At 43.0% G+C, this 23,020-nt stretch overlaps 1 protein-coding gene across 2 annotated transcripts; it reads left to right on the forward strand.

Moving 5' to 3' along the window:
- The first annotated feature begins 139 nt into the window (after positions 1-139).
- Positions 140-22,264, forward strand: RGS10 (regulator of G protein signaling 10). Of its 2 annotated transcripts, none has more exons than XM_063339633.1 (5): positions 140-313; positions 6,551-6,669; positions 8,152-8,238; positions 15,188-15,331; positions 18,902-22,264. In XM_063339633.1, the coding sequence occupies exons 1-5, from the start codon at positions 265-267 to the stop codon at positions 19,046-19,048; spliced, it is 546 nt and encodes a 181-aa protein (XP_063195703.1). In that variant the 5' UTR covers positions 140-264; the 3' UTR covers positions 19,049-22,264. The 2 variants fall into 2 exon arrangements, with proteins under 2 accessions (XP_063195703.1, XP_063195704.1); XM_063339634.1 differs by lacking the exon at positions 140-313 and adding an exon at positions 1,329-1,450.
- Positions 22,265-23,020: the final 756 nt, after the last annotated feature.

A 23,020-nucleotide genomic window follows, 5' to 3' on the forward strand; every position in this document is an offset into this window, starting at 1 on the left:
CCTCACGGCAGCGCGAAAACTCTGCTGCTCCCCCTCACCCCGTGGAGGAGCCGCCGGGCCCCGGCAGCCCCGGCCCTTTCCCGCCGTCCCGCCCCGGCCTGGCGAGCGCTGAGGGCCCGGCGGCGGGCGGGCAGCAGCGGGCGCCACCTCCCCCTCACGGGCGGCGGGCAGGGCGCGGCCACGGCGCCTGTCAGGGGGGCGGCGGGAAGCGGCGCGGGGAGCGGGGAAGGCGCGGCCGCCCCCTCCGGCTCCGGGCAGCCCGAGATGTTTAACCGGGCCGTCAGCCGCCTCAGCAGGAAGCGCCCGCCGTCAGGTAAGGGGGGAGCGGGAGCGGCCATCCCACCCCCGGCCGCATGAGGGAGGGCCGCGCGTCTCCTTCCACCGGGCGGCGGGGGAGGGAAGCGCGGCCGAGCCCCGTCCCGGCGGCGGGGGGGGCCTGGCACGGAGCCGGTCTGCCGGGCTGAGGGCAGCCGGGGGAGCTCGGGTCCCGTTACCTGGGCCTCGCCGGTTCCCGCCTCCAGCCGGGCTGAGCGGGCTCAAACTCATCCGTAGGGCGGTTCGCCGCGCTCTGGAGCGGTGCCTTGGGTTTCACATCGCGTCCGGCGTGGCCGCGGCTCTGCCCGCCCCTGGGTGACCGGCCGGCGGGGGTCCGTCGCGATGAACGACCCATCGGGACGGAACCGCGGCTCTGGCCGCTCCGGAGGCTGCTGTGGGGAACGGGGGTCTGCTCGGGTTTATGCCTCATCAGCCAAATTTTAATTGCCAGCTGCTGCCTGTCGCTGTAACTGGTAGCGAGGCGGTAGCCCAGAACCTGAAGAATCAGAGCCTGGTTCTTCAAGCTCTGAATTGTCTTTGGAGAGTTTGGAAGGGAGCGTTTTAAACCAGAAAGGAAGTTACCAAGGTGCAACAGATAATAGGACTTCGCAGTTCGCTCAGCAGACAGGCGTTGTAACGTCTATGTGCTCTTATGGAGCGCCCCGTGGCACGCTATTGCTGGTGCTGGAAGTCCATCGATTCAAAAAATATACGTCACTGCTAAAACAATTGGGGTAAAAGTTACAAAATCAGAATCCTGGAAAATAATACTGCGTTTTGTAACGTGCAGTAAGAAGTTACAACCTTTCTAAGAAAAGCCAAACGTCTAGAGTTGGGTTTTTTTGGGTATGTGTCCTTTTTTTTTTTTTTTTTGAAGGAGAGATGTCTGGTGAGCACTTCCAGAGATGCTACAAAAGCAGAACGTCCCTTTAGTTTCCTTCCTTATAGTTAAAAGTGGAATCCAATAGCCATCTGTTGTTAGAGACAGTCAAAAGAGGATGTTGAGGCTCATGCTTTGAACAACCAAAGCATGCAAAGGGCAGCCCTTCTGCAGGGAAAAGGTCTAAAATTCAGCTGCTACTAGGAAAAAATTGGTTTGTGAGGATTCATCCAGTGGCGCTTGGATACATGGAAAGTAAGGGAGTTTTCTCTTTTCAGCTGCCTACTTATGATTTTTCCCGCTGTTTCATAACCTTGGATTTATTAATTCCAGACTGGAGACTGTTGCTGGATAGGGACTCTGGTGACCGTAGGAGAAGACAAGGTATTCAGAATACGTTTAAAGTAATAATAAAGGTTTGTGGCTCGCAGCTTTATGATCTAGGTGACAAAGGGGAAAATGGAGGCGGTGTGATCAGAAGTTCTTCAAGAAGAAATTGTTAAGGCTTTTCTTAATGTTGCATATTTAAATATAGAATAAGGAATATGCTGTTTACATGGTGCTTTTGTCACATCTCCTGTTTGTGTGCCGGCTGTCTTGTTCAGGAGTTTGCAGAAGGTGTGTGGGGGAAAGAGGCAGTTAGAATAGGTGTTTAGGTGAGGGATGCATCCAGCAGGATCCTGCAAAGTGTGTGGGTCCGTGCCGCTGGATACGGTTCCACGCAGGCCGCTGTATCAACAGCCGGGGAATGACAGCAGCTTGGGACACCGCTGTAGTGCATAGCTCTTCTGGAAGGCAGACAGATTAGCATGTCTACCTCAATTAGCTACATCTGAATATCTCTAAAAGTTTGATGGATTCCCACTTTTTTTTTTTTTTTGTGGTTCTCAAAAGCCAGGGCCCAAACCATGAATTTTGACCTGCAAAGTTGTACATTTGGATGTTATTGACACTTTCTGTGGTTTCAGTCCAAGTTCCTGTTTGGAGAATGCAACTATTTGCCCCTTTTTGATACCGCACTTCAACTGATAATTAGTGTTATTAGTGCTGCACTTACCATTGTATCTGTCACTTACAAAGAGCCTTTATCCGCGGTCTAATGCGGCAGTACTATTGTGTGGTAGGGGACAGCAGCTTCTCTAAGAAGCTTCTCAAAAATAACCCTCCAGCTAATGTAACTGCCTATTTGTTGGCTTAGCATAGGGCTCTCCTCTAAAATAATGCTGCTGTTAAAATAAGCACTTAGTCATTTGCTGCGTTTGTAGGAGCAGCTGCACGTCGTGCGGGCAGTTGTGCGTTACGGCCGTACACTCAGTGGAAAGTTTGCTTCAGCAGAGGCTCTGCAATTGTGCTCTGCTTTGTTGGCTTTCTCTGCCTCTTGGTTTCTGACCTGTCTATAGCAAGCGCTCTCCTGTGACATTAAGAAACGTAGTTAGCACATCTATAATCTGTCATACGTTGTGTGTGTTCCTTTACAGAAATATTGGTGGAAGAGCTGCCATTTTGTAATACTTTTTTTTGAGGCACAAAATTATCTCCTACTTTTCAGTAACAGCAAATGTCTGCCTTCCTCATTTAAATGATCATATTAATGTATACGTTTTCGTTGTTAAACATTGGTATTGAGCTTTTTGTTTCCAAGCATGTATTACATAATTTCGTCACTAGGTGATTTTAACAGGAGAAAGTTACCTTTATAAATAACAAACAGAAAAATAGGTTTCAGGAGGGTCATTCATGTAATTACATTTATTGCAGTATTGCCTTCTGAAATAAATTGTTTCAGACTTTCATTAAATTGAACTTCAGTGGAAGTATAATTTTTAAGGTAATTTAGTAATGTGTTATGGGATATGAATTTGGAGATTAGCTTCTTGAATCATTTTTAGGGAAGACCTCTTTCCTGTCTTTTAAGCTCTTAAAATAATCCAGAAATCACACATCAAATCTGCTAAATGAAACGTGCCCGTGGGGTGGGAAGTTGTGATCCTAACTGGGGAGGGTGTCACTTTTGTATCAGAAGAATTGTTTGTGATGGTGTATTTAATGGGTCATGATAAAAATACCAGCAGTTTTAATATCCTTGTAAAATTTCAGGGCGTTTCCTACTGTCATGTGTCACGTACAGCCTGTCCACACTTGCGCTGAGGGGGGGAACGTTCATAGAATCATAGAATCATAGGGTTGGAAGGGACCTCTGGAGATCATCTAGTCCAACCCCCCTGCCAGAGCAGGGTCACCTAGAGCAGGTTACACAGGAACACGTCCAGGTGGGTTTTGAATGTCTCCAGAGTTGGAGACTCCACCACATGTTTTATGGCAGTGGCAAAGGAACACTGAACATGGGGATTAATGGTACTCAGCCCGGAGGGAGAGACCTTGATCAGTGCCATGTCCAGCACACAGACCTGAGCCCTCCAGAGCTGTTGGCACGTTCCCTGGGGTGGCTTTGGCCCCAGCCAGCCGAGTTGCCGCTGGCATGGCTGGCAGGGTGGTACCCGCCAGGCGATGTCCCCAGCAGGGCTGGTTGGATGCAATTGCTGTGTTTTTTGGGGACTGCTCAGGAGAAGAGCTGTGCTGCACTACCTGGCAGCAGGATCTAAGAGCGTTCTCTGGCCTCCTGTGTTTATTGTGTACAAGCAGTCCGAGGGTCTGCCTCCAGCGGGACACTACGGCTGGTGTCCCCTTTCCTCGGTGTGGACTGATGCTGGGAGCTGTAGCCTGGGCTGAGCTGCGATTGCGGCTGCTCGTGGCACAGTACTTTTTGGGTTGTGGGGAGATGATTAAGTGGGGAAACAAACTAAGTATCAAGAGTCCTGTACAACAAGGCTCAGCAGAGGGGACATTAGGAAGAAGTCGTGCAGGTCCTCCCTTCAACACCAAATTACTAAGGCTGTAGGAGGGAAAGGTAGGGAGAAAGGGAGCAGGTCATAGGAGAGCGCAGGGTTTGGAGGGTGACAAGGAGGAGTGAGGGGAACGTGGATGGAGTTGGGTTGTGCTGGATAGGCTGGAAGTGAGAGGAAGCTGGGGAGAATGATGATCAGGGAGGATAGAGAATGGCCAGCAACATCATGAGCGACCAGTGAAAGCAGCCAAGGGGAAGCAGGCTGAAGTATCCTGGGTGCGTGGAAGCACTTCTTCCTGCCTTTTTGTCTGCTCACCAGAAATTTTTTTTTAGGTTCTCATGGTGCTGGGTCTGCCCTGTATTGCACTGGCTCATTGAAATACATGCTTTTCAAAGTAATCATTAATGTCCACTTAAAATTTGTTTGGAAAAGGAACACTAGAATTAAAATCTCACTCCCATATGTTCTGTGCTAAATCATATATTAAATAAGGCAATGGCCTGGTTCTTCAGGCCGTTAGCAGCTGTATACACAGAGCTGCCATTGTGCTTGCAGGCGAGAGCGATCAAAACAAGAGATTCAGGCTCCTCAGAGGTAATTGTGTTCTGCTCCAATGTACTTGTCTATTCCCACTTAAATCTCACAGATTTTATTGAGATTAGGTGCTCAGATACTTTGAGTCAGGTTCCTAAAATAAATTTTGCAAGCGATAATTAAGAACCACATCCTTTTGCATGAGGGGAGGGGAAACCGAAGCACAGTTAACTTGCTGTGCTCTTGTGTCACGTGTGAAGTCTGCAGTAGTGGTTTGGAGACGATCCTCAGGTTCTGTCTCTTGACCTTTAACCAGCAGACTGCATGTTTCTCATGCAGAGCTGTAGCTATACTTGCTGCTTTGGAGACCAGTCTGCTACAGTCCTTCCCCAAATTGGTTGCGATCTTGGATCCTGAAAGGTTTTGCGCAGGCATAGAGCCGTGCTTTCAATGTGATGAAATTTCAGGTTGGTTCTGTAACTGCATCCGAGAGCGAGAGCAGGACAGGCAAAGGAGAGACAGGATCTACATGTGAAAAATGTAGCTTGCAGCAACCATTTGCTCCATCATTTCAGATGCGTTCCTTTCGTTTATGTCTGTATTTACTTGGGGCCTGAGTGTAGATCTCTCAGTATTAGGCAACGGGTATGGAATCCACAGCTCCTGAAAGTTTACCTTCTTTCCAGCATTGTACCTTTTCCTGTATAAACCGCCCCCCGCCCCCCATTCCTACGAAGGGAGAAGAGGAGATGTTCATTCATTTAAAACCGTGGTCCATCTCACTGTTAGAAAAACAAATAGACTCTACAGGTCCCTACCGACCAAAACTCAGTAGGCTTTGCTGGTGTGCCAATATTTTGTAGGGCTTTAGCCTTAGCATTTATCATTCTAGCTACCAGCTGAAAAGGGCATCTGATAGCATAGCTCTGCATCGATAGTTTTTTGAGATACTTGCTGAGGTTTAGTTTCATGGTGGAGGAAGGGTTTTTTAACAGAGCTGCAGCAGAAGTTACTAAGATCCGTATTTCCAATAAGTTGGTAGGGAGAAAAGAAGGGGTTATAAAAATAAACAGAAGATGTACTGATTACAGTAAGAGTTTTGTGCACCTTCCCGGGGTGTAGAGGAGCTCTTAGCCTGACTTCTCATGGCCTGCACTCCTGCCGCCTTCCCTGGGCGTTTCGTGTGTGAGAGGAAAGGAGGCCAAGTGCTTCATGTCTGTTCTAGAGTTTTTCAGATCAGCAGTAAAATTCCTGGAGTCTTCCCGAGTAATAGGTTTTCTGATGGGTGGCCAGCAAGCATTTTTTGTGGCATCACCAGCCTTGGATGTAACGTACTTGTCCCTGGGATAGGAAAATTCAGAAATGTGTACCATCTCTCCTACCTGTGAGAACGCTGGCTGGCAGATAAGATGTGGGCACAGTCCAGTGCACCTTATAAAAGCAGAATTTCAGTGGACTTGAAAATAAACAAGCAACAAATACCCGAATACCACTTGCCCCATAGCAGGTTGACTCAGCTGGAATGAGGCTCCTCTGCCAGCTGTCTTTCCTCCCGTTGGGCTGGGTTAGCATATTGGACTTGTTCTCGGGCTAAACAAAGCATTATTTTTCTTTCTCTCTTTGCCTTTCCTGACCAGGATTTGCTTGATAGAAGCCAATGTCGTTGACAGTGCCAGAACAAAAGGCAAATGGTCCTTATAGTGCACAGGCTGTGGTCATTGTGTTCCACATGCAAAAGGTGCTTGAACTCCTATAAAACAGTGACAGTGCCTGCTTACATGCTCATGAATTATTTAACTGCAAGGCATTTTTGCCTCCTTACAGGCAAAGCAGATTCAAATATGTGTGTGTGTTTATTTTCAGTTTTATGGTGTTTCCTTTAAAGAGAGCAGCTGTAATCCAAGGGCGCAGAGGGCAATGGGGAAGAAATGCATGTGACATTAATCACTTCTAACAAAGATATAATTTTTTCCAGAGATAAATGACAGCGAGGGTCATCCAAGCAGCAGCCACCAAACCTTGAAAGGAACCTCCAAATGGGCTACATCACTGGAGAACCTCCTCGAAGATCCAGAAGGAGTGAAACGATTTAGGGTTGCTATATTAACTATGGATATTTATATAAACTGAAATTAGGATTTAAAGCTGACTGAGTCTCAGCATAAATGGCGTAGTTGTGCCAGTGCTGCAAGCACGTAGGCATGCATCCTTCTAGATACATACCCTGAGCAGAGGTGGCAGAGTTGGAGCTGTGGCATTTGCTGAGCTTCTGAGGTAGTGCCTTTTGCCTGCTGCTGCTGCAGCTTGCTCTCGTAAGGCACAAGGGAGACTTTTGGTTGCATCTTTCTAATTGAATCTATCAGCTGTTGTAAGGATGAACAAGTTACTGTTGGATAAATGGCAGTCCCTGAGCCCCTCATCTCTCTTGCCAAGTGTTGTTTATCACTGAGGACTGATCCTGCGCTCTTTGTTCTCATATGTTGTTCTTACTTAAGCAATGACTTACCACTGACAGCTCCTGAATCCGAGAACTCTGTGTGGCCCTTATTCTGTGTTGCGGCAGCTGTACTGAAAAGAATTCCCTTTAAGTTTACTACAAAGTGTGGGTTCATGCAGCTCAAAATGCTGGCTTGAGGCTTAATTAGGTGAGGGTGGCGAGTTGGTTTTTCAAGGACTTCTTGCCACATTACCTACAGGAGTAGGAACTACCTGCTTGAAGATGGTTTTGCCCTACCACGCACTGATAAAATGCACTGGGATAAAATGGTTTCCTGCCAGACTGGTTTGAAAAGTGATGTAAACCAGAATTACAAAAAACCACTGTGATTCAGAATTCTTTAGAAAAAAAAGTAATCTTGGTGCTATTTAATTCTTGGCATTGCTTAACCTCTATTTTCTAAAACTTGAAAGTGAAAACTGATGATCTCAGAGCTATAAATATTTAATTCATTATTTTTTATAAAGAACTTTAATGTACGTTTTTTCCCCCATTTTAAAACATGCCTCACTTTTGGAGGAATGTGCTTTGTTTAAACACTGTCTAGAGAACGTAAATACATCTTCTCCTTTAGTTTACTTGAGTGAATTTATTGCCACTGATGATCATGTTTAGAAACACTTTTGTTTGTAGAGATTTTACTCATTAAAAAATCAGAAAGATACTAGATGAGAATCTCAAGTGATCTGTGGCTCTCATTAAAATAGTTCATTATGCTCAGCTGCTAATGAATTCGTATATTTTTGGATTTCCCTTTGAGTCATGACTGTAAAATTGCTCGAATTATTTAAGGGAGACTGAAGAAACTCTCTTGTTAGTTGCTGATATGCTCTGGGATTAAAAGTAGCTCATCATTCTCCAGGAATGGGCTTTCAAAGTGCTGAACATATGATGGTTTATTTGTGTCTTTGTAGTGCCTGCACTAATGCAGAAGTTTTGTTACACTGGATTACGTAAACTCATACCGTGGTAAGGCTAGCCGTAGGCGGCTTCTAGTTTTAATAGCTATAGTAGGAAGAGAGGAAAACAATTGAGAAATTGGATCCTAATGTTTGTTTGTTTGTTTTTCTTTTCCCTAGGAATTTTTAAAGAAAGAATTTAGTGAAGAAAACGTTTTGTTCTGGCTGGCATGTGAAGAATTTAAGAAAACACAGGGAAAAAAACAGGTATGTTTCCTAAATACATTTTACTTCTCAACAAACTTTCCATAGCAGAGCTGGAGTTATAACGTTTCTGTTGCATAATATGCTTCATATGAGTGCAAATAAATACATTTGAAGGAATTGCACTGAAATCAGGGTGGTGGAATTGTTTGGAAACAAAGCTGGTTCTATATCAAATCAAAACAAAGTGATGAAATTGTTAGGTTTCCCATGTTTTGAAAACTCTGGACTTTTTGTTGTTGCTTGGGAATAGCAAAAGGTTTAATTCAGTGATGTTGCATCATCATGCTTGAAAATATAAAGATGTTTCATTCAGGACTATTTTTGAAGCATGGTGGCTATTACGTGAAAATATACACCGTTATAATAATTTAGTAGAACATAAAAATAACGAATAGTGCAAACAAAAGGTTTTACAATACCAAAATGAAAAGTTTTGCCTTCTCAAGTTACAAGTTACAAAACAAAAGAAATTGAGGGTCCATTTAGACTTTTTAGTTTAAATATTTATTCAAATTGATACATACCTGCAGAGCATTTTCATTTTCATGAAAACTTTATTTTTCTAGTAGAAAATATTGTATTGGAAGTCTTTCAACCAGCCACTTCCAGTAAGTTTTTTCCACTGCTTGGATCTCTGTCTACATTTAGATCCACCAGGCACACAGGATCCGCTTTCACATTTAGGCTTTGAAGCCTATAGAGTCAGGCCTAAGGTATGTACCATGTTTTGTTTGCTTGTTTCTGAAAAAAAAAAAAAAAGTGATTTTTTAAAAATTTTTTTTTAGGAATTCCATATTTATATGATCTTTGAGACAAGGATTCTGTAAGCATGAAATGAAGTAGTTTCAAGCCTCCAGCTGAGCGTCATTGAGCAGCATTGAGAGTCAGGCTCCTAAATCCCATAAGCCCTTTTTTTGAAATCCTACCTTTATGCTTTCCATATGTGTGCAGCTCTTGTTGCCAAAGGGAGCATTTTAGAAGGCAACAAGTGCAAATGTACAGCCCCTTTTGCACTCTCCTGGCCAAAGTAAGCAGAGCTGGGAAAATACCATTTAAACCTTCTTCAAATGGGACCATACATGCTTTGAGTAGTGTCAGAAACGTCAGGGCATAGGAATGAAGTGGGGGAACTGGGCTACTAGGGGTCTTACAAAGTGCAAGTGTAAGCCCAAAAAAACCCTGGATTTTCATCAAAACGTTTTTTTGAGAGGGGAGCCTCCTTTCTGTAAACATTCTCTATTTTGTGCTGAAAAAGCATTCCCCTCAAAACAATTTGTTGTTTCAGTTGTGAATATTTTGTGGTATTGATAAATCCATCAAAAATACAAAAATAATAATTTTTGCAAGAAGAGGAAAACATTCAATTTGACTGCACTCTGTAATATTTAGCACTATTTCAGTTTTGTGTCTTTAGCTGCTTCCCTCCCTCATTAAGGTCCGCACACATAGTCTTCAGAAAAAAACAACTAATTGGGCTATTTTTCTGTAAGATGCTTAAGAGGCCTAAAGAGAAATAAAGCAAATAACATGGGATAAAAGAGGGAACCATGCTTGATGCCACTGTGATGGCAGCAGCGTCGCTAGCTGGAGTGAGGCCAGGAGTTCTCCTCTCCCCTTGCCTGTAAGGGGCTGTTCCAGCTGCAGGCTCTCTGGGTGGCACTGGAATTGCCTCCTGTCCAGGTGAGTGTGGTACCATCAGTCCCTGGTTCTGCTTTGGCACAAGCTGCAGATCTCATTATTGTCAGTCTGTGACACAGCATTTCCTCTCTTTTGTCCCCAAATGTCCATACAGCATGTCGGCTGATATGTTCGATATGCTGGGCTGGGGATCTGGGTATTCTGGATCTCTGCTCCCTTCTCCATTAAAAACTTTTGCAGTCTGAGCTGATGAAGCAGAAGTCAACATCACACTGCACGACCGAACAGGAAGAACCCTTTGCTTTGTACAGGGCAGATGTTTTTTCTATGTACATCATACACTGGCCTTGGTAAGAGATACGTAGCCTTTCCTTGGTACCCCTCAGACAGGTATCAAACTGCATTTTCAAATGGAAATGAAAGTGGAAAATCCTTCTGTTAAGGTCCCACGTTTTGCAGTGGGATAATAATCATATTTTCCCTTGCTCAATAATTTCAGTCTTTTTAGCTATTTTAGGATTGTGCATGCTAGTACAGGAAATGGTGAACTGATGTATAGAGGAGATATAACTTAATAAAGTTGTGAATGAATTGCCAAATGAATGGATAGAGACTTAACTAGGTTCCACTTAGCTTAATTATTCAGTACCAGTCATTACACAGTATAGTCAATCTGGACTCCAGTACTGCCAAAGCTATTACAACCGGCTAGAATAAACATGCTTTAGAATGACACAGATTTACAGTAAATTTTTATAGCTACTGCTTATGGATGGTTTTGTTTAGATAATTTACAAAGCTAGAAAAAGCACTAAAATTAGAAATCTTTCCAGTGTTTATGGTAGCATGAAGCATGAATTTGTCTTCTGAAAACGACTCCTGTAGAAATCACTTTATATCTATCTAATGTGAGCAAAATATTCTAAAAAAACTTTTTACTTATTTTGTAACCTGCTTCTCATTAAAACTGGTTTACCACAGAAACTAGCTCATAGACATTTAGACTTTTGGTCAGATGAAGCTGATTTCAATTTAACCCAGATCCAATGGGATTCCCCCCCCCCCCCATTTTTAAAGTAGAAGACAAACTTCTCATTACTTGACATGAGGGTGTTAGTGTGGGTTTTTTCTTGGTCAGTTTAAACTTGCAGGTAGGTCACCACCTGGTCAGTAGATTAAGTGTCCGTTGTGCCTGATGCTGTTGTCATCCCTCCAGTGGCAGCCTGGAACGGCGTTTGGTTTTGCATAGGCTGCTGTACCGTATTTACCAGGCTCACCAAATGTGCTGTCCTTCCCTCCTGTCCTTTCTGGTCATCACAGGTAGATGCAGGCTCACCCTGCTCCTGCTTTCTGTCGGTTCTGTGTAACTGTGTTAGTGCCATCCTAAGAATGTATCCTGGGCCTTTCCTCAGAGCTTATTATATTTGATTTGGTCGTCACTCTAACCGCAGTCACGAGGGCACTGCCTAGAAGCTGACATATCAAGCCAACACAGGCAGATCTTGCAAGATGCTGTGCAGATACATCTTCTCTGTCCCCTTCCTCTCGCGTGTGACCCACTGCGCAGGCAGGATTGCTCCATCACAGGAGCAGAGGCAGCGCTGGCAAGAAGCAGTCAGGCTTTTGGCTGTTGTGTTGGCTCTAGACTAATGGTGGGTAGTCAGGAGAAGGCAGAAACGGAGTTCAGACCAGACTGCTCCATGAGCCTGTGTTTGCTTTACTGTTATTTTCCTAATACAAAATGCATGCATGTTTCATGGACCAGCGGAGATTTTCAGCATCCGCAGAGCTAGACAGCAAGCAGGCTACGTTACTGGTCTAGGCAGGTTTTAGATGGACTGGATTCAGCCTGTCTTCTTGCAGCATGGAAGTCCAAACTCCTCCCCTTAATACACATTTATGTATTTTTAAAGATCCACATAATACACATGTATTTTTTAAAAAAAATTATGTTCTTTCTTTATCATTCCTTTACAACTGAAGTTAAAATAGAAATGTAATTTTTAGCGAAGGCTGAGGAAGGACTTAGGTCAAGTCCATTTGTAGCAGTGAGCTCTGCTGCCACCCATATGGTCCTCATCTTAGGACAGATATTTAATTATTAAAATGGGAGTGGTGGGGATAAGTGAATAAAATTTAACTTTAAATATTTTGTTGGAGTTAGTCATATGCTGTTGTGTTTGTGACTGTTAATGAAATAAACAACATGTCCATTGTGCTACTTCCTAAGGTTTAAATGTTTCTTCTGTTGCATCTGAGCTTTAAAAATAAATCACAGATTGTAATAAATGCTTCAAACAACAGGGACTCTTTTCAGCTATTGCTAAAACCCACCAAAATACCCGTGTCGAGAAGTTCTGTAGAGAACAATTTCAGAACAAAGGACACCTATTCAAGAGTTTCTTCTGCCACTTCCCATGTGGAATGTGGCCGTGGTTAAGCAGGACTGGGTAATGCTGCACAGCTGCTCACTGCTGGAGCCTGTTCTGATGAGCATCTGGGACTTCCATTTACCTCATTTGGGAACCACACATGCTTGAGAGCTGAATTTGACCTTAGGAAAGGAAGTGGGAAAGAATATTGTATCCACTTGAAATAGTGAGGGGGATTTCTGTAGACAGAACTTCATACTCCAAATGGGAGTTTGGCACGCATGCTGGGGCGAGCACACAGATGTAAGTGAAAAGTGCCAGAAATCCTTTAATAACCACCTGTGAACAAGATTCCAGTTTAAGTGTTTAAATTCCAGAGTAGAGTCCCCCGTGCTGAGGCATTCGTTTCAGACTGACGCAGAACCAAGAATGCCACCCACTGAACGGGGAATGTCGCTGTCTGCTCCGCTTGAACCTGACTCTCCCTGAATGTTACTTGGGGGATGTAGAAACATACCGGCAGCTTTAACTGTACTTTCTTAAAAAAAAAAAAAAATAAAAATATTGTAGTTAAACTGATGGTCTACTACTGAAGCACAGAGGTAGTGTAAGAGTTGTCCCGTGTGCAGCAGCAGCAGAACCTGCAATGTTTAGACGTGCATTTCCGTATTTCCCCATTACTATAAAGCCAGGTCCCTTGTGTCTCTCCAGCGACCCCATCTCCCTACCACAGCACTTTCACTTCCTTTCTTTGTCATTCTTCCCCACAAAATCCAGAGATCCTCCTCATTTCACCAACCTCCCACACAATGTCTTGTTTCCCCCTGTGTACTTTAAACTTCCTCTCAGCACTTCTGGTTTCACGTTTCTCCTCCAGCCTTGCTCGCTGCTCTTTCTCTGCAGTGCCCAGCTTGCTCCTGTGTTACTTCGGCAAGCAGCACCTTGTGTTGCAGCTGACGCGGAGCTACGCGTGCGTTGATTAGCCAGCCACTAAGTACCTGCTGGCTGTTCAAGTAGAGTAGATAACTTTTAAACATATATTGCAGCTTTTTCCTTAGTGCACGTGCTGCTTTTTCTCTCCCTTTCCTTTCTCTCACCCTTCTTTTTCATTGAATCAACAGAAGGGTAATTATTTCTCCGTCCTTTGCCCCTCTCTTAAATATGGTTGAAGGTGGACAGCAAGTTCAGAAGTTGTTTAGCTAGGACTGACAGACAGTACAGTCACTTAACGCTTGCTCATGTGATTGTAGCTAAAGGTACCTTTACTGTGTTTGCATTAGGGTATTAACTTTACCAATTAAAGCAGTCACACCTCTGATCGATTGGATTAATTGCTCATTTAGAACAAACATGGCTGACCGAGTCCTCCCTGATCTGTGAAAGTGAAAAGATTGGAAATTGTTATAAAACAGTTATTGTGACCTAGTGCACCTGACACATGATGTTTTACCCGCCAGATGAATACTCTGTATTAAACAGGAATAGTCCTGGAAAATATATGTCTACTTCAGCAGTGAGAGAGTTAACTCTTGAGGCCCTGTGAATTGTCAAGCACATGTAGCTTTTCTTCTAATTATCCCCAAATGTTGATTCTCAGCTGTAAAACATGAAAGAAATTCTGTGACTCCTTCATGGGCAAGAGTTTAAATGTTTCCTTCCTCAAGCCCGCTTCCCATGAAAGATGCAGCCCGTTAATTGGTGCTGGGCTGGAGATGTGGTTGCTCGTTAGATGTACAGTGGGGAACAGGGACAAGTGCCGGTGGCTTGTGATCGTACAGTGCCTGCTGCTGCATGGGCCTTGTTTTCACAGCATCATAGAATGGTTCAGGTTGGAAGGGATCATCCAGTTCCACCCCCTGCCCTGGGCAGGGACACCTCCCACCAGACCAGGTTGCTCCAAGCCCCGTCCAGCCTGGCCTTGAACCCCTCCAGGGATGGGGCAGCCACAGCTTCTCTGGGCAACCTGGGCCAGGGGCTCACCACCCTCACAGCAAAGAATTTCTTCCTGATATCTCATCTAAATCTACCCACTTCCAGTTTTCAGTGTGCAGAATTCAGATTGCAGCAGGGGAGCTCATCTCCTGGCTGCTTTGGCTCTCTTCTCTCCCACTGGCTTTCTCTTATCCGACTTTTTCGTCAAGGGGGAGCTTGCATTGAATTTCAGAGGACCGTGGCCACTCATTTACTGCTTTGAAGCCTAAATATACTAGGTGGGGTCAAAATGTTATCATTACTGATTTATCAGGAGAAGACCACTGAAACGGGATTGCTGAAATCAGGGCAAACAGTAACAAACTGCTTCATGCAAGTCACACCTTCTCTTATTTATCAGCTTTCAGAGGCTCTTGAGAGTCTTATCTTTACCATTAGCCAAAAAAATACTTCTTTTTTTTTTTTAATCATGTAGCCAGAGTTGCACGTGAGCTGCCCTGAGGTAAAAACGTGGTTATGACAAAGCATATAGTATGACAAGTCAGCAGCACTAACTTCACTTAGTTTTGCCTTGCAGCAAGTTTCCACAGTGCTTTTTCCCTCCGGGTTCCTTGCATATGTTGATTATCTGTTAGTAAAAATAGTCTTCTAAATAGTGAAGACAAGGCCTAGTTGATGAAGCTGAGCAGTTTTACACAGGATTCTCAGATTCAGACGTGACGCCCTGCTGTTTAATCGAAGTGCCAAATACTGGTAGCTTCCACTAATGTCAGTGCAGTTGGCCTGCAGAGATGTTTTTCCTCCAGTACAAATGAATATACACAAATAAGGTAATCTATGTGTATTTTTTTGTTTGTTTCTTGTTTTCTTTTTTAATTCAGACTATGTTGTGGTTTTAAGATGTGAACCTCAAGAAGTGACCCAGAGCAGTCTCCAATAAAACATTAACAAATACAGAGAATATTCCCACAGCAAATAATTCTGTAAATAAATATGTCCTTTTGCAGATGCAAGAAAAAGCTAAAGAAATTTACATGACTTTCCTGTCCAGTAAAGCTTCCTCCCAAGTCAACGTTGAAGGGCAGTCCCGTTTGAATGAGACCATTTTGGAGACACCTCACCCTCTCATGTTTCAGAAGCTCCAGGACCAGGTAAAGTTATTTCCTTCAAGAACAGAGTTTCTTTAGTTTTTGCCTGCTTTTAATGGGCTCTGCTTTCCAAGCACAAGCTAGCGTAGGGAAGGTGGGAATCTGCCTACTGCTACCTGTTGAATAGGTAGGCATGGAGCTGGGTTGCTTCCATATTGTGGATATTATTAATGCAGCCGCTCTGAGGCTGGATTCATCGTACCCCAGGTTCTTGGCCCCATCTAACTAGGGCCAATTAGTTAAAAGGCTCCACTAATTCCAGTTTAGGACTTTCCTGGAAAATTGGATGAAGTTTTGTCCTGGGTTCTTCTGCCAGTAGCTTGAGAATCATCCAGCTGACTGACTTTGTGCCTACGTTTTCCTGTGTATTCACTTGCGCTGAGTCATTGCTGATGTTTGTTTCCGTAGTTGCCACTGGTTTCCTTGAGAGCTCAAGATTCTTCACTTTGCTTTGTTTTGGTATTTATATTGATACGAATATAATGCCATTTCCTGAAGAGCCTCCTCTTCTGTAACACACAAAGCTTAAAAGAGGAGTTGGTATCTGCTTTGCCTTCTCCTATAGATCTTGGGAGGTCTGGTAGAAATTAGGTGGCATTTTGCAGGCATGTCTTTTGGTGGTAAATTTTCTTGATATTTAGCTTATTTTAATGCTTAATTTGTAAAGTGAGTCATTCTTATCTGCAGCTTTCCAGCACTTGCAGTCTGTGCTATTTTTAATTCCTGTACAATCCTCAGGACTACCTGTATTTTCCATTTGGCTCTTTTCTTTTGTGGAGAAACAGCACACTGATTTAAATAGTGTTTTCAACCCATTTCACATCAGATAGCGAATACGTTAGTTGGGCTGGATCAAGTGAAGTGGTCTAAGGATTAAAGGCTCTGCTGTCTTTCAAGCAAGTTCCAGGTCTTTAGCAGTGGGAATGTCTGAAACTCAATGCGAAGAAGCAAAGTTTTTCGTGGATGAACTTCTGACTTGAGAGAAGGGAAAGAAAATGTTGTGGTAAATCTAAGTACTGTGGTTCAGGGTGGGTGATTGCGAGGGTGAAGCTGGAGAGGCTACTGAAGTCATAATGTTTTGCAGTTTTACAGATGAACGTGCACATGAACAGCCAGGGATTTGTAACACCTGAACTGGAAACATGCTAGACCAGTGGTAGAGGAATCCCACTAGTGTGGGAAGAAAGTCTGTAAACTTTTAAAATCAAATGCAGGGCATTTATGGGTTGTTGCAGGTTTCCACTGCTTGAAGCTTCTGTTTATTGCTATGAGATAATAGTTCAGGAAGAGTTATGGTCGTCTCTGGTTTTCAATCCTTATAAAGTTATGAACAGTGGTGTAATTTGTTCTTTGAAGAACACTGTTAACTGCTGCTGGCACTGTGTGTCTGAAGTATAAAAAGGCAGAGCTTGAAAGCCACAGTCTGGTCTACAACATTACTGGTAACTAGCACTTCAGTTCTCCAGAGACCTCCTGATTGAAATGGGGCTGCTTGTGGGGTGCGGTTCTGTGCTCGTGGGATGCCCTGCAGCAAAGAGCTTGGAGGCAGTTCTTCAAGCTGAATTGTTTTAGAGTGGTTCATCTATAGATTTCAAAATATTATGGGGTAAATGTTCCCGCTCCACGGAGGCGATTAGAGGAGGGGAAGGAAAAAGAGAATTTTGCCTTTGCACATGGTTATAAAATCTGTCTATTCTGTGCATTTGGCTGACCAGACTCCAGGAGATTTTGATCTGAGAGTGCTCTTTTTCTCTGGGAGATGCTTTAAATGATACCAGGAACAAGAGGGGTCTAAGTTCTTGACACTGACTTACAACGTTTTAGCAAGTGATGTCTTCCTTACAATTTTTTTTTTCCCTTGAGGTAGTTGGGTAAATTTAATTGTGTTGTAGTTAGCCAACACCAGGAGGTGTAATTTGACTTTGCTTAACTGTATTGATTTGGGTCTACATTGAGAGGGTATTTTGGGATTTTTAGTCTTCAAACACGTAGCTTAGAAAGCATGATTTACACTGTTCTAAACATGAATTTAAATCTTTAAATATGTAAACAAACAGTGGTTAGTAAAATGCTTCATCTGATTTATTTGCAAGGGGAATATTTCAGCAAACGCACAGACAAGATCAGTCAAGTTTTGTGTGTTTGCCTTTGTCTGTCCAGGTTCCTTGAGGATGTGAAATGAAAAAGCAGTTTGAGGTTATTTTTTTTTTTCCTCCCAACTGACAGTTGTGTTGCCCAGTTGTACTAACAGTTAGAAATGAGGCCCGTAAAGGTAAAGCTCCAGTTATCCACACATGGATTATCCACACATGCAGGTCAGAATCCAGAAATCCCTCTTGGAAATTTAGTTACTCTTGAGTACCATAAAATGTGATCAGTCATGAAGCATGACTCAGAGAGGCTCCGCCAGTGAAATAATAGGCAGAGGGTGATGTAGGCTTTGGTTTTGCCTCAATTATAGTTTTGAGGTTTACTTTTTTCCTTCCCCTCTTTTTCAAGACCAAGCAAAATATAGTCCTGACCTTAACACCTGAACAGATTCCAGGCTTCTTTTGTGTTCAGAAAAACACCAAATGAGTTCTAGCTTTTTTTTGTCTGAAATGCGTATAAATAGAAGAGAAAGCAGTTGTGTTGAGGGACGAGCCTAAACTCCAGCCCTGGGAGAGAAAAGCTGTAGACCTTGCTGACTTCGTGCTTCCATGCTGTCTGCGTTACTGGCTGTGGGAATAAGGGCACGTCCTGGGCTAGTGAAAAGCCTGATGGCACAAGTTTAATCCATCACCAATTCTAAACCACACTAACTGGCAAATTACATCTGTACCAGATCAGCTTTTTGTGGCAGGTACCTACAACATTTCTGATCTGTCCTGAAACCCGTCTTGGCATTTGGTTGTGTACTAATCTAAAAAGGATAGGAGGATTGGCGTAAGTTTAAGAAACATTGGTTAAACAAGTTGTTTCAGTCTAGATTTCAGTTTGCAGTTTCAGTATTTGTGCAAAGTATTTAGTGGCTGTTCATAATTATCCAGTGTTCTGCGTGTATAACGAGCTGTTCTGTAATGTTCAAGAGTAACTGCAGTCAGAAGGTGCCTAAAAGGTACCTCTTTGTCTTCAGCTGTGCTTCGTCCCTCTCAGTGTCTTCCGACTACCCTGCCAGAAGGACGCCCTGGGTAGGCTGTGGTGGCTCTGCAGAGCTGAGGCTGCCGAGGGAGGGGACCAGGTCACGTCCTGGCTTGCCCACCCCTGCAGTTATCTGACCATCAGCTGTGAAATCCTACCTGGTGACCACGGCGTGTGACCTCCTGCTTTTCAGTGTTAGGTTTTCGAAGTTGGCTATTGTGAAAACCATAATCCGATTCTTAAACTAATACGGACATTATTGCAAAACAGCGACTGTGGAACCTAAAATATTGTTTGCGGCCCGTTTTGAGAGTTTGAAGTGTGTTTTAATGTCACGCTTTTTAGTAATGCTTTAGTACTAACAGAACAAAAATACATTAGAATTCGTACACTGTCCTCTCATTTAAAATCTAGTTTTGTTTAGGTTTTTGTGTTTTTTTCCCCTCTTACCAGATATTCAATCTCATGAAATACGACAGCTACAGCCGCTTCTTAAAGTCAGACATCTTCCTAAACCATAAGAAGTCGGAGGAGCAAGAGGAGAATTCACCAGAGGCTCAGACTGCAGCTAAAAGAGCATCAAGAATTTACAACACATGAGACAATGAATCTCTTCAGGAGAGGCAATACAATAACTAAATTACACTCAGGAACAGTCTAGGTTTATAGCAGTTACATGTAGGGCTTGAAAAGCTCAAAACCTTTTTAGGAGATACTTACCTTCTTAATTGCTTGAATGACTAATTGTTTTTGCATGATAGCTAATAACCAAACACCCATGGAAAGACTGTTTCTTAGCTAAAAGGCTGAGGTGTTCCTCCATAGCATGAATTGCATTTCATATTTCACAAGTTAAAAGGCTTTAAATTTTTGTATTTTCTTTTGTGAGGCATCATGATGATGAGAAATGGGAGACAGGGTGGCGATTTCTTTATTTTTGCCTTGTAATTTTTATTTGTGATCGGCTTTTACATCTGGAATTGCTGGGAGAAGCTATGGAGGAATGCATTTCACGTTACTTTGTGGATGAGTCATTCACAGCAAACTTAATCATGAAGGGACAGCATCTTTCAGGGCTAAGCTCAATAGAATCCAGTCCCTTCCTATGTAGCTTTTCTTTCAAGGTGATACCTGTCTTGCTTTGCCTTTGTTGTTGAATCAAAACACTTCTCTAGTCATGATTTTAATTTCTGTATTTCCTAAGTTTCCCCCATTTTTTTGCAGTAGACAATCACCTTCAGAGGATGGAGTGTCTTGTATTCCCTTGGGAACAAAATCTCTAAGATAGAGGGAATCTCTGAAGAACTTGTAACGGCCGTTAGGAAACCTGACAGTTAATATCCCACTCTGGGCACACTGATTTCAGCAAAGCTTGTCTGGGGCATGTCCTGCATGTCAGCGTAACACCAACCATCCAGTGTTGGATGCTGGTATTGGGAAGTATCTGGTCTCTTCTAGGTCTCCTGAGCAATCCTGCTCTGTGCAGCAAGAACACTTTGGCAAAGGACCGACCAACAAAGTCTGGCTTTGTTTTACTAAAATCTTTCTATTAAAATCACCTGGTCTAATTTTCTTTGCCCTAGAGAAGTGTTTCAGGGTTTCCTAATCATAACTTTTGATAGCTGCAGTGGAACAAGGGGTTGAGATTGTGGTTTAGCCATTTGCACATCAAGCATGAGACGAAGGGGAATTTATTTCTGCCCAGAGCAATCAAAGATGAAATGTCAGGGTGGTAAAGGAAGATGCTCCCAATGAGCCTTCCATATTGTCCTGGGACTGCGTCAGAGCTGAAAAGCACATTTTGGCGTACAGTTTTTCATGTGTTCATATATTTTTGAATTAATTCACTGCAGTGTTACTAAATTGCAGTTTAAGTTGGGAAAGCCTGTTAGCTACATGCTCTATTTACAAGCTTTGCAGTGTGTAGTCTAGCTGTTTCACATTCATTATTTACTCTTTCATTTTTTTGCACTGCTTTTCTTGAACTTTCGTTTATGTGCTGGCTAATCTAGATGCGCAGTTAGCTTTTGATCCTTTTATAGTTCTTTTTTTGTTGGAAAGGCCAGTTATGTTTTATACATTACTGTTGCTATCAACATTTTAAAACTAAGTCTAGGTTGTAATGTTTGAGGATGCAAACTCACTTGGTAGACTTGATGATTACTTTTAACTCTGAGCCACTCTTGCAGGTAATGCGTAAAGAAATTTTTTTCCGTGGGCTCTTCCCTAGTTAGATGTAAGAGCGGGAACAGGAGTTCTGATTCTTCCCCCAGACCTAAATGCCCTGTTCATTTTTAGGAAATCAAAGGAGAGGTCAGTGCCTCCAGGTGTGTGTTGAAGATGTAATTCTTATGCACTGAGTTTATTTTCCTTTTATGCTCTCAAAAGATCTAATGGTGAAGTCGTAATCTTGCTACAGATACTTTCAGTGGTATTTCACCTCATGCTTAAGTTGTATTTCAGTGTTTTGCTGAGTAGGAATGAAGTAAGCGCGTTCATAAATCCTTTTGTTGCGATGGGGTCTAGAAAACGGGACCATCCAGTTCTGGACCTGCCAAGTCTTTGTAATCTCAGGATTACCTCTTTTGAAAATTCTCTGTAATAACGAACTCTTAACACCTGCCACAGCAGAGGATGGAGCTTCTGAAACCATTGAAGTCCTTGGGAGGGGGCTGCTTAAACACGGTTAGGAGGTGGGATTTGTCTCTTCCCAGTTACTGCAGCAGAAGTCTTGGTGGTACAGAAACATGCAGGATGGGGACCTTCATGGGAAAAATGCAGAATGAGCTCTTACCACATTCATCACATGGATGCACAGTAGGTTCATTTTTAATCATATTGATTTTAAAAATGCATGAGTAAGGGAGAAGAGTCTTTGACTATCATGTTTTAAAATAATAATAATAATAATAATAACAACAATAATAATAATAAAAAATAAAACCAGAAGCTGTATGGACAATGGTAGGGCATTGAAAAGAGAAAATACTCATTTGTAGCTGCTCATAAACAACATTTTCCTTGGCAGTATGCTCCCTGTCAGGTACTCTACTATTTGCTTGTTAGGAGCAAATGCCCCATAGGAGTAGACACAAAGGTGCTTTACACTACTACCAACCGAAAGTTACTCAAATTAAAGTGTATTTTTAGCAGCATCTCAATGCCTGTGATGTTTATTTTGATACCTATGATGTTTCTAAGATAATACACCCGAATCCACAAAATTCTTGATCTTTGAATTGCTCTTTTGCCTCAGCAGTAAAACGTTCATTGCCCCATTGGCTGCCTTCCTTGTGGTGTCAGGTTTTGGTTTGTTTTTTAGAAGAAAACCAACAACTAGACTTGCAAGGAGCAGAAATCAAAGTGTTTTTTTCTATCCATTAGATGTATTTTCCAGTTAAAGAGAAATCAAGGTAAAGCCATGCAAGAAGATGTCTGTAATTGCAGCATGGATATACGTGAGAAGGTTATTTTGTTTCTGTTGATATTATCACTGATCAGACTTACTTTGTGAAATATATGACGTTTTCTCTATGTGCCATAGAACAAATCGCACAGACAGGAAAAGAACTGTTTCCCTATAAGTAAATCCTGCATTCCAGGAACAGCTGTAAACATTGCATCGGACCTCAGGCTGTAAGTGGGTACTCGGAGTTGCTTTATGTAGAGATTCAAGATAGGATCTACTCCTGTTCATAGAATTTACACTGAAGGTATGAGCACAAAAAGCAAGCAAGAGAAGTTTCATGCCTGATTGCATGCCTTAAACTCTACCCTATTGTGTGTTTCTCAGCTAAAAATTAAAATATTCTACAAATGCACTAAATCTGTGTGCTGACAGTTGTTTTGTCTTTTGAACACAGTTTGGGCCAACATCACTTCATATCCCGTAGTTATCCCATTTTCTGCTTTCAGTCCCTGTTAGCACAATCGCTTACCTTCTGTCAGTATGTTTTTCTCTCGGAGGACAGGAAGATGGGGTGACACAGTGGGTTTCACTTCCGAGTGAGCCCTTGTCTGAACAAATGCTAGAAAGTCACTTGAGCAGCAGCGGGTGCTTCTTGTACCTTCTTCACATCCTCCCATGTCTTTGTTCCCGCAGCATTTCTTCCATCCCTCTTGCTTCGCGTTGCTGATACGGAGAAGGAGGGTTTGAAAAACCATGGGGAGAGAGAGTAAAGGGTTTGAATGTTCAGGTTTGTCTAAAAGTTCAGAACGTGCTTATATTTTTACTGAAGATTCAGATTGATTTTAAGTGGGTAGCATTTGCATCTGGGTTAAGAGCTAATTAGGTCTATGATGCAGAGAGAGGTCCCAAATCATTCTATGATTCTTTGACTGTGGTTCAAAGCTGAAAAGGGGTATATTCCCCCTTTTATAAGTTGTTTATACCTTGTTTTGTCCTAAAACAGAGCAGGAGATCTTACAAAGTCACCCAGTTTTGGCAAGTATCTGTCCTTTGATACACCAGAACGATTGTTTACGTGACAGTGGTCGTTTCCCTGTCCCAGAGGCAGTCCCTCTTGTTTTAAATCCAACACAGCTAATGTCCGGGGGCTTCGAGTGCCCTTT

This window comes from Chroicocephalus ridibundus, chromosome 6 (genome assembly GCF_963924245.1).
Source record: "Chroicocephalus ridibundus chromosome 6, bChrRid1.1, whole genome shotgun sequence".
Classification (NCBI taxonomy): Eukaryota; Metazoa; Chordata; class Aves; order Charadriiformes; family Laridae; genus Chroicocephalus; species Chroicocephalus ridibundus.